This window comes from Loxodonta africana, chromosome 12 (genome assembly GCF_030014295.1).
Source record: "Loxodonta africana isolate mLoxAfr1 chromosome 12, mLoxAfr1.hap2, whole genome shotgun sequence".
Lineage (NCBI taxonomy): Eukaryota > Metazoa > Chordata > Mammalia > Proboscidea > Elephantidae > Loxodonta > Loxodonta africana.
In genome coordinates this window covers 75,765,461-75,777,830 of record NC_087353.1, presented here as the reverse complement: position 1 = coordinate 75,777,830, position 12,370 = coordinate 75,765,461, and the positions used below count along the sequence as shown (strand labels likewise).

At 40.9% G+C, this 12,370-nt stretch overlaps 1 protein-coding gene across 2 annotated transcripts in view; it reads right to left on the bottom strand.

The window, feature by feature from the left end:
- The window catches only part of IQCK (IQ motif containing K), a 153,684-nt gene that overhangs the window by 70,667 nt on the left and 70,647 nt on the right, over window positions 1-12,370 (bottom strand). For both annotated transcript variants that reach the window (XM_023558807.2, XM_064295654.1), the window contains exon 7: window positions 4,392-4,476. In XM_023558807.2, coding sequence (XP_023414575.1) covers window positions 4,392-4,476 — 85 coding nt within the window. The remainder of the gene's footprint in view (window positions 1-4,391; window positions 4,477-12,370) is intronic.

The window sequence follows — 12,370 nt, the reverse complement described above, 5'->3', positions numbered from 1 at the left end:
TTGATGCTTTGGATTCTATTAAGGCTTGTTTTATGGCCTAATATGTAGTCTATTCTGGAGAATTTTCCATGTGTGTTGGAATAGTATACTTGGCTGCTGTTGGGTGATATGTTCTGCATATGTCTATGAGGTCAGGTTGGTTGATTGTGACATTTAGATCTTCCATGTCTTTATTGAGCTTCTTTCTAGATGCTCTGTGCTTCACCAAAAGTGGTGCGTTGAAGTCTCCTACTGTTATTGTGGAGCTGTCTATCTCTCCTTTCAATGTTGTTAGAGTTTGTTTTATGTATTTAGGAGCCCTGTCATTGGGTGCATAAATATTTAATATGGCTATGTCCTCCTGGTGTACTGACCCTTTAATCATTATATAGTGTCCTTCCTTATCCTTTGTGGTGAATTTTACTTTAAAGTCTATTTTGTCAGAAATTAATATTGCCACTTCTCCTCTTTTCTGATTGTTGTTCGCTTGATATGTTTTTTTCCATCCTTTGAGTTTTAGTTTGTTTTTGTCTTTATGTCTAAGGTCTGTCTCTTGTAGGCAGCATATAGATGGATCATGTTTTTTTTTTATCCATTCTGCCACTTTCTCTCTTTGGTGCATTTAGTCCATTTACATTCAGCATAATTATTAATATGAGTTTGGTGCTGTCATTTTGATGTCTTTTTTTGTGTGTTGTTGACAGTTTCTTTGTTCCACTTAATTTTCTGTGCTGAGTCATTTTTCTATATGTATTTTCTTTTCATCTCTTTCATTGTTCTTGATTTTGTATTTGCTGAGTCTTTATGTTTTTCTTGTTTATTTTAATGTATATGATTGTTAGTTTTCTTTCTTGTTACACCTTTAGGTATTTTGATACATGTAAGCTGGCTTATAAAAAATGTTTTCCTTGTTATAACTAACTACAGGGATATTTTTATAGACAGTCATTTTGGTGTCACCCCCTCTGACAGTGTTACCTGGTGAGGTCTGTATTCCCCATATCCCGCTAGTGATGTCCCTGATCCCGGTAGCCAGGGGGATACAATATTCAAATGTCCAAACTGGCACAGGTCGGCCCTTACAGCCAGAGTGGGGCCTGCCCAACTTTAAAACTCCTAGTCTTAGCTTACACCATGCTATTTATCCCTGGGTCACCTCATTCACCCCAAGTCAGTTAGCTGTAGACAAAGGTATGAATAAGTAAGGAAAAACTGCACACAGTCTTATTGTTCTCTGCAGGTAGAGATCAGGATCTTCCATCTTTTTTCTGTTTGTTTTTAATTTTGCAGGTCCAAACAGGAGCTGCTGAGGCAGCCTTGCTCTGTGTCTTTGACCATCACATGACAGGTATGACTGATGGCCTTTGTGATTATCAGCTGTCACAATGTCTGGAAGGAGAGCCAATGTTGGGAGGAGGGGGGATCACCGAACTCAACAAATAGGTGTCAACATGGAGTTAGACTAAAATTAAACAAAGAGACAGAAGGCCTCAAGCACCACAAGCCTTTTTTGGGCAGAATAAAAATTCAGCAGCTTTCTCTGGTCTCTGCCTCCCAAACCATTAAAGACATTTCCATCCATTATGGCCCATGAGAACTTCACAAAAGAGCAGAATTTTCTCCATTGCACCCAGCATTTCATAAACAGAAGCTCACACTTGATGCAGTAGACTGTGACTTTTTTACAAATCACAATTCACAAAAGAGTGTTCAGAGGACCAGATTTCACTCACAATATCCAAATAGATTAAAAAAATACAACACTCAGTTTTGTATGTTGGAACAATCTGGCTTTCCAGCCGCTAGATTAGTGTGTTGATAGAATAAACAAGAGAATGTCTACTTCTACACAAGTACTCAATGCCTAGTAATAAATATCAGCAACCTATTTTCGAAGCTAATTATAAACTCGCAGCAACAAGCTAGAGTTCATGCAAACAGCTTTTCACATCACGAGGCATTTCTGTTAATTTGGCCAGTTAAATACATATATATGTTTTATAAGGTGTTCAGCTAGTTTTGTGCTAGATAAGTGAGGATGTTGGATTTCTGTGTTTCAAAATTATACGGTGAGCAGAGTAGAAACTACATGGGAGTGGGTAAGAAGAGGGAGAGCCTGTGTGAGTACGTGCTATAAGAGTACTTCCAGGGTACATTTCGTGAATCCCTGAAAATTTCTTTGGCTAGTCATAGGAGGATGTTTAATTTTCACTGCCCAAACCAGGCCAAATATCAAGAACTTCTAGCAGAAAACCATATGGTCAAAAGGAATAAAATGATGGCACATCTTATATTACTATTTTTCTAAAATGTTTATTTATTTGCTTTGTTTTGTTCAGGTATAATTCATATACCATCCAAAGATGGAAATCAAGAGGCTTGTGAAAGTCAGAAGTCATTAGTCTTGGTTGGACATCACTGGATTTAAACTAACATGCTGATGTTCAATTATGAAGGAAAAAGACCACATTTATAAAATATGTATGAAGTGCTGAAAACCTATGGCATCAAAGATTGTATCTAAATTGCAAGCTGTAACAGAAGGTTTTATAACAGGATTTTAAGTCTCTGGGAACACCAGACTGCTCTTTATAATGTGCAAGCCTTTTTTTTTTTTTTTTTTTTTTATTTAACTTTCACGCTTGACCTCCAGGACTGAGGCCAGTACAAAAGGAGTGGAGTGACTGGGCACTCTTGCCTCAGTAAGTTCCTGTGATTAGGAATAGCCCATATGTTCCACTTAATGGTCATATAACAAGTATTGATTGATTGATCGATTATAGCTCATTAGTATTAACCTTACTTCTTGATGGATAATTAACTTCTTGCTGGTGCTGTCACTTCAGTTTATTTCTCCTGCACGAGCTCTGAGAAGTGCATCAGTATGGAGATCTCTGTCCTACATGTAAATCCACTGGGGCCTTTTCCTGTGTAAAGTTTGCCACCACTGATCTCAAATCTAAGCTCATGTCACTGATGTCTGACACTCAGACTTGGGTGGGGCTGTATGGCCGATCAGAATGGGAGGGTCCTGTTTGCTTGGCAGCTTGGTAACACTGATACTCTAATTGTCAAATTGGAAAGGTTATATACCCATTTTAGCATGAGATCCATATGCCACTCTCCTACGTGGTGAGAATGGAAACAGGCACATTCTTCCTGAGGGGCCACACGGCAACATGGATTAGGACTCGGAAGCTTTATAAAGGGAACTCACCAAAATTCAGTCCTGATACGTGCTACGCACAGGGGAATCTTGAAAATATTACACTGAATGAAATACATCAGACACAAAAGGACAAATATCATATGATCCCAGTTAGAAGCAATATCTATAATAGGCAAATGTATAGAGACCAAAGTAGATGAGTGGTTACTAGGGGTTGGAGGAAGAAAGCAATGAGAAGTTATTACCGAATGGGGTACTGAGTTCCTGTTTAGGGCGATGGAAAAATCTTTGGAAAGAAGTGGTGATGGCTGCACAATATGGTGGAGGTAACGAATGTCACTGAACTGTACACTTAAAATGGTTAAAATAGCAAATTTTTGTTACACATATATTACCACAAAAAAAATTTTTTAAAAAGGATCTCACCCTTTTGACCCAGAAATTCCACTTCTAGGAATTCTTCCCACATAAACCACCAGACAAATGTACAAAGATAGCTGCACAATCCTGTGTTTTGCAGCATTTGTTACAATAGTGAAAGACTGGAAATAATCTCAAAGTCCCAAATAGGAAAATGTTTGCAAGAGACAAGTTATAAAAGAGGTTATTTTCTATATGTTAAATATTCACATGTTATCTATGTATAAAGATTTTCAAGGTTTGGTAAGTTTTACACCAAAACATTAATGATAATTATCTTTGGGCGACAGAGTTATCAGTGTCTCAAAAATTTTATTTGCGTCATTTGAATTTCCTATTTTTTCCTAAAATTAATATGTATTGTTGTTGTCATCAGGTGCCATTGAGTCGATTTTGACTCATAGCGGTGATCTCAGGTGACAGAATAGAATTGCCCTATACGACTTCCTAGCCTGTCATCTTTATTGGAGCAGATCGCCAGGTTTTTTCTCCCATGGAGCCCCCGGGTGGGTTCTAACTGCCAACCTTTCAGTTAGCAGCCAAATGCTTAACTGTTGCACTACCAGGGCTCCTTGAATATATATTATTCCCCATATATGTTTTTTGGCAATACAGACCAGTTAACCCAACCTTAAAAGGCTGAAAGTTACTTTCGGTGATAATTGCAAAATAAATGTTGGTAAAAATTCTAAATCACTGTTTAAGACCTGTTTTTCAGAGACTCCTAGTTCTGGATGTTAGAATATCCTGTGTTTCAAATTCACCTAAGGGTTTTCCTGTGGGCCTGCCCAATGCTGTAATTGCAAATACACATGACTCTTACCAGATAGCCTCTCCAGAAGGACTGAATGAAGAGCGCTGCTTCCTCTTCTGTCAGCAGAAGGGAGAGGGGGATTGGCGGCCGGGGACTGAAAAGCAATAAAACAGTCAAATGCTCATAAGAATCCGTGCTTCAGCCTTGGCAACGCCTTTGACCACGTCACATTCTCTCTGATTAAGTGCCTTGTCCATCCCCATTCTTAGACAACAACAATATCAGTTTTGATAGAAAAGCTTATATGCTCGAGTTAGCATTATTTATGTTAAAATCCAAGATGGTTTTTTTTTTTTTTTTAACCACCATAATCTTAAATCACTGGTTAGCCTGCTCTTCCTCGGGCAGGCTCAGGTTGCTAAATTGTGTGTTATTCCTGAAGTTGCAACATACATGTTATTGCAATAAGACTATGTAACACAATTTAAGAGACACAGGATATTACATTATAATTGAGGCACAATAAAAGGCTCTACTTCCGATTTTCTACTGAAGGGAAATTAAGTAGTCCATCTCTTTTCTGAAAGAACTTGGAATTTATCTCAGATAATGTGGTTTAAATTCACTCATGTTTCAGTTCCGCTACTACATCTTAATAAGCAATAAACTATCTCAAACACTAGGTTCAGTTTACAGTGTCTGCCTTTGTGAGATTTTTCAGTTTATGAAGGAATTTTTGGTCATAGATACCACATGTAAAAATCATGGTTAAATTTTTTTTTTTCTACACATTTTATATGAGCACTAATTACTGACAAGGTCTTGCAATTCTGACTTAATTCTGTGTCTTTATGTTTCCCCAAAGCAGAGCTACTTCTGAAAAGCAAGGGCCAAGACTTTTCAGATACAGTACAAAAATACAGACCTCTGAAAGGGTGTGGATCCCATGGAGGCCACCTCCAGGACAGGCGCCCCAGAAATGACTTTGCAAGTGAAGGCTTCCCAAGTGCTCAGGCCTCACAGCCCTCCCTAATGACAGCCATCACTGAGCTTATAGTCATTCTCATTGTGTAGAGAGGAGTCCCTGGTTGCGCAAATGGCTAAGCGCTCGACAACTACCTGAAAGGTTGGCAGTTCAAACCCACCCAGAGGTGCCTCGTAAGACAGGCCTGGCGATCTGCTTCCAAAAGGTTCATTTCCTCCGAAAGCCCTATGGAGCACAGTTCTGCTCTGCACACATGGGGTCAACATGAGTTGGAATCAACTTGATGGCAACAAGAGAGGGTGGCTAACCTGCCAAGGCCACCCAGCTTGTAGATGGCCTAGTCAGGATCTGGGCCTAGACCCAACCAACCCCAAAGCCCAGGCTCCAGTCTCAATGCTGTGCTGACATACCACACCTCAACTGGGCAAACACTCGCAGATGCCCAGCCTGGCTGGCACAGACTGCAAAGCTAAGTACCAACAATGCATGATTCTCCAGGACCTGGGGTTTTGTTTCCCTCTGAACTTTGACTAAAGAAACACACACACACAAAAATCTTTGATACAGTATATTTGTCTGAATGAATGAATGCTCTTTTGAATCATTCCAGAATCAAAGAAATCAAAGTCAGGAATAGCCCTGGAGTTATCGAGACCGTTCTGAGCTAGTACAGCGTTGTTGCCAGTCTCTGGCTCCCTGATGGGGCAGGCCCTTCCTAAAAGACCTAGGAAAGGAGAGGCTTCCACTTCTTTGGAGAGATAATTACACACTCATGAGAGTATCATTGTTAGAAACCTTGCCCTAATGTTCGGTTTCCATTTTTATTTGCATAATGTGGTGGCTTTTTTTGGTTTGGTTTTTTGTTCTGTTTTCGTTTTCACCCCTTCTTGCCTCTCTTGGCTGTAAGAGAGCATTTCCGTTTGCTGGAGACTGGCCACAGGAGGCAGGTGGGCTCCCTGCGTCCACATTCAGTGTCTCTCCCCCACTACTGTCCTTAGTCTCTAAATTTCAACCATGTAACACCAATGAATCATACTCCTTAAATCATTTCCCTTCACTAGTTGAAAATCAGCAATTCCTAAAAAGGTCTAGATGTTTCTAAGGAGACCTTGGTGTTTTGGAAGTGAATTTTTGAGAATAATGCTATAGTGCATTAGCCCCAGCTGATATTTACTGAGAGATCCTTGGACACCTGTTCCACCAGTTCTGCTCCTTGTGCTCCAGCCATGCTGGCCCTCTCACTTCCTCAAATGTGCACACTCCCTCCCACCTCATGGCCTCTGCAGAGGCGCTTTCTTCTGCTCCAGCAACCCCTACTCCCAACCAGGGCCGCCAAGTAGAGTTGTACAGGTAGTTCTCTGCTCAAGGGCACCCAGCAGATGGACCAGAGGCCACTGAAACTTAGCCCACGCTCACCTTGCTCAGCTATGCTACTGCCCAGAGCTTCGAATCAGTTTGTTCCAGTTTGAATCCCTGCTTAAAATTTGCATTTCTAACAAGTTCCCAAGAGCTGTTAATGCTAGTGCTTAGAGACCAATTCTGAGAGCTACTACTAGTAGAACACTGGTTCTCAAAATTTATTATACATAAGAATCACCTGGGGGTCTTGTTAAACTGTAGATTCTGATTCAGTATATCTGGGGTAGAAATGTAAATTCTCACCAGGGCTTCGAACGAACTGGTTTGAAGCCCTGCGTTCTGCCCTAAGGAAGGGGCAACTTTCCCTAATTTGCTCAAAGGCGCCACAAGCGCTGGTGAGGGCCTAACACCTTTCACCTGGTCCATTCACTCTTACTCCTTCCAACTCCATGCAAACTTTATTGAAAGATGTCCTTTGATGAGATCAGGGCCCAATGCTGCTCTGTCACTGTCCTTCCTAGTCCTTGACCCAATTTGGAGATGTAAGATGTAAATAGATAATCTGTGTAATTATCTAATTATTGCCTGAAACCTGGACTGGATTGAAAGCGCCATGAGGGCAGGGGCTGGGCTTGTGTGCTTGCTCCTCTTGGTACTCCCAGCTCTTACTACAATGTCTAGCACATAGTAGGCATTCACTAAATATTTGCGGAATGAGCAGTTGGTTCTGTACCTGTAAATTCTGTACCTGGCAGTGTGCTAAGCACTTCCCACACATTATTTCATTAAATCCTCTCAATAATAATAATAAGCTACTTCTATCCTTCTTTTAGAGCTGAGTAAACTGAGGCTTAGAGGGTAAAGTAACTCATTTAAGGTCACTGGTCATACCCTGCTGAGAGAGTACACTGCCTGAGAAACGCAGGGGTGATCCAGAGAGGAAAAGAGGGTCAGCTCACATGGTCACCAACAAGGAAGTCAGGATTCTAGCAGCTCTAAGTGTTAAAGAGAAGAAAACGCAGTCTTTTGCTTAGAAGAATAAAAGAAAAATCAGGGCAAAAAAGCCATAATCATAGAAAATGCCTTCTTCATTAAATCTTACAGTAATAACTTGGCAGATACTCATTTGTATGAACCTCCACAGGGAAATCATGTCAGGACAACTCAACGAAGTGGAATTTGTCACTTGTATCTGAGATTTGATGGTGCCCTTAAATTGGGCAGCTACAGAGGAAAAAAAAAAAAATTTTTTTTTTTTTCCTCTGTAGCTGCCCAATTTTCTAGCTTTAAATATGTTTTTTTCTATTTATGTCATGAAATCCTCAAAGTAACAGGATTCCTGTTTTGCAATAGCAATGGGAAAAGAGAACTGCAAATCTTAGGATACAAGGGGCTGGCTTGGCCCAACAAAGGGCTTAAGCCACTAATGAAACCCCAAACTGCTTTGCATCACAATGACATCTCCAGAAAGCAAAATGAGATTTCTAATAGACCTTTACGCAGTAATATGAGGCCACCTTTAGTGACATCCCTGCTTTCATGGCTAAATAATGGGGCGCTGTCTAGTACCTGAAAAAAAAAAATAATAATGTGAGAAAGCCAGTGTAAATCAAACCAAATGAAAAGGACTGAATCTTCAGATAGTAGTCCCTGGAAATTATCAATCATTTCAGCAGGCCAGCTAGAAGAGATGGAAGCCACGCCAGGCCGGATCTCTCTCTTTTGGAATCAGTGCAACTGGCTTCAGGTCAAATAAAAATAGGCAGTGAGCAGAGGCGATCGCTCATTAAAGGGTGGGGGGTTGGGAATGCACACATCAATCACAGAAGGCGGCAGCTAAGCTTCCTCAAGTACATTAGACATCCCCAGGGCAGACATTTTTGCATGTTCAAACAGGCACAGCAGCACTGCTAAGTATGTTTCCAAAAGAATTGTTTGTTAACGCTCATTTGTCATGCCCTTCTTTTTTCTCAAATGTGAATTAAATATACTTTAACCAGGAGAATCCATGCTGTACTTGTGAGAAAGAATACGAATTTATTTTTCTGATTGCGTGTATGTGTGTGCATGTGTGTGTGCATGTACCTACACAATTCTTTCCCCTTTTATTGGACACAAAGTAAAACATTTGCAGAACATAAAGAAGATATGCTATAGAATGGGGCCCTGGTGGCACAGTGGTTAACAGTTCGGCTACTAACCAAAAGGTCAGCAGTTCGAATCCACCAGCCACTCCTTGGAAATCCTATGGGGCAGTTCTACTCTGTCCTATAGGGTTGCTATGAGTTGGAATTGACTCGACAGCAATGGGATATACTATAGAATAATCATAAAATACATACTAAGAGGATCTGAACAGTTAGTCTATCAATTTCTCTATACAGCTCTAACACAAGAGGTACCATCTAAAATTGCATTTAAGCAGAAAAAAGTAGGAAGGAGTAAAGCTTGCTTTACACTGAAAATTTAATCTCAAAGTTTTTCTCCACTTTTCATTACGTAAGGTATTAAGTTGCTTTCGTGGACCATGAAAGCACAATCCAGATGTAAAGCCATTTACAAAGACGGTTGTTGAGCACCGTCGAGTTGATACTGACTCTTAGCAACCCTATATTACAGAGCAGAACTCCTCCTTAGAGTTTCCTAAACTGTAATCTTTACAGGAGCAGGTTACCAGGTGTTCCTCCCAAAGAGTTGCCTGTGGGTTTGAACCGGAGATCTTTTGATTAACAGCCAAGCACTTAACCATTGTGCCATAGTGCAGACTCTAGTCAACCATCATTCATAAAGACTTGCATTGGCCCAGTATTTGATAATGTCCACCCATAATATTCAGCAAAAGAGATGTTATCCAGATCTTGCCCTCACCTTTAACTGGTTTCCCAAACACTCTATGTTGGAGGGATCATACTCTTGAGTTATAAGCTTAAAATATCTGGAAGAGGTACAACAGAGGTATTTGCAGACATACTGTCACTAGCCATTAGGATGCAACCTCATGGGACTCTCAATTCCAGCCTTCTGTGATGTGAGGAACAGCTCCAAAAACCCGTGAGGAAGAGGTTGGCTATATTTCTCCCTGGCAGCCTTGAAGCACATTTAGAAATCATGGCTACTAGGATGTGATCTTGCTTCCGCCCCCTCACTAATCTCCACCCTGGGAGACCAACAAGCACCCATTACCCCAGCTTCAGGCTGACTCATTCCCCTAGTTAAACACAGAGTTGAGTCCCATTTTACCAACCCTATCATTGGAAGCAGTGTCTGTGCCCAGATAACAGTGTTCATGAAACAGTGCACTCCAAGGCCACGTGCTCAGCCCTGTGGGTTTCAGGTATAACAGTCTGAAAAAAGAAGGCTGCAATACTTGCTATTTTTTCATAAAATATGCCCAGATTGCTATGCTATTTAGCCTCTTTGTAACTGGTTACTTCATGTTTTCCTCTAACGTGACTTATGGAAAACATGAGTGGGGTATTAATTTTCTGTTTCAAGATATTTCAATAAAGAAAGTATGGCAAGGTTCCTTTGAGAAATACTGTGAGGGTTTCTTGATGTAAGTAGACCAATAATTCATTAACCTGCAATAATCTCTAGAGCGCAGATGTTTGGAAACACAAAAGATGTAAGGAACGTCTATGTTATTAGCTGACCATGATCCATTCCCCCTTTTTCTGGTAAGCTCCCCAAATTTTTTGCCATTCTGCTCATATCCACGAATGACCTCGAAAGAATCGTGAATTTTGCTTTGGGAATACACATAAAGTTTAGCATGGAACAAATACAGAGTCTGTGAAAAATAGATTGACTATACATAGGATTATAAAGCAAATAATTATATTGAAATGTGGTTATCAAAATATTAAAATACATTTGGTGATACAGTAATATATGAGCTTCTAAATTATGCAGCAAATAACAAGAGCTAGTGGCAGGTCAGTTAACTACTGTACTTCCAACAGGGCGATGAATGTAAAAAATGATATTTTAAAATATCAGCGCAAATGTAATGTGATAGGAAAATATCTGTGATTTCTGTTCGTGACAATGTCACAGGTACTGCAGTTGCTACTTAGGTTTGTTGCCCACAATCATAATTAAAAGAGAGGCTAAATTTCAGTTAGAGACTAGTGAAAATAAAGAAGTGATCTTCCCTCTTCTAAGTTCGAGGACTCCTGAATCATAGGCAGCTGTGGCTGGAGCTCGGGGCAAGGGGGGAAGATGAGCTTTCCATCTGGTATGAGACTGAAGACCAAGGATTTAAAAATGGACAGGGTGAATCCTAATAGTGAAATAAAAAAAAAAATGAGATCATTTAAAAACAAAGAGCAACCTGGAAGTTATGGAATTTGCCAAAGAGTTATCAGTGGGATGCTTCTCGATAGGCAAAGGGATTCAACATAGTACAGTGGGCAGTTACCGGGGGGTGGGAGGGAGACAAAAAAAAAAAAACTTTCCATGTTTTTATTACCAATTAGTTGTGATTCTTCAGTAAACCCATTACAGTTTCAAAACAGAACTCTTACTTCCCCCAACCTGACTCCATTTTAGTCAATGGCTGCCCATTCAGCTAGTCGCTCAGGCCGAACCTTGGAGTCATGCTTGACCTCTCTTGTTCTCTCACCCATGTCTAATCCATCAACAAGTCTTCTTGGTTCCAACCTCAAAATATATCCCAATGCAACCGCTTACCTTCTCTCCTCCAAGCTGCATCATTTCCTGCCTGGGGGTGCCTCCTCACTTGCCTCCCTGCTTGCCCGATGGCAGGGAGCCAGCTTCAGTCAAGTCCCCCCACCACCAGAGTGATCTTTTCAAAAGATAAATCAGATTACAACACTCTTCTGCTCAAAACCCTCCTATAGTTTCTGATCACACTTAGTAGATGAAAAAAAAAAAATCCAAACTCTTTAACATAGTACCCAGCGCCCTACCCAAGCTGGTCCCAGCCTACCTAGCCCTCTCTGACTTCATTTCCTACCACTGTCTTGGTATCCCTCTTCTCCTCTTGCCTCACTGGCCAAGCTTGCTCCCCTCTCAGGCCCTTTGCATTGGCTGTTCCCTCTGTCTGGAATAATCTTCCTTCAGATCTCTCTGTGGTTGGCTCTCTGTGCTTGTCATTCAGGTCCCTACGCAAGCATCATCTCCTTAGAGAAATGGACCTTCCCTGACTTCTCCATCTAAACCTCTACCACATCTCTCCACAGCCCTGTGACTATCTGCTAACACTGATCTATTTCATTTAAAGCACCTGGGACTTTGACTTAGGTATCTAGTGCTGCTACAACAGAAATACCACAAGTGGATGGCTTTAACAAACAAACTTATTTTCTCACAGTTTAGAAGGCTGGAAGCCCAAACCCAGGGCACCAGCTCCAGGGGAAGAGCTCTCTTTCTTTGTCGGGTCTGGGAGAAGGTCCTTGTCTCTTCTGAGCACCTGCTCCTAGGCAAGCTTTATGTGGCTTGGCATCTCTCTTCCACCATCTCTGCTTGCTCACTTGCTTGTTTAATCTCTTTTATATCTCAAAAGAGATTGACTCAGGATACACTCTACACTAATCCTGCCTCATTAACATAGCAAAGACAACCCATTCCCAAACAGGATTATAACCACAGGCATAGAGGTTAGGATTGACAACACATACTTTGGGGGGACGTAATTCAATCCATTATAGGCTTCTCGACTTTACACAATGTTTACTTGTTT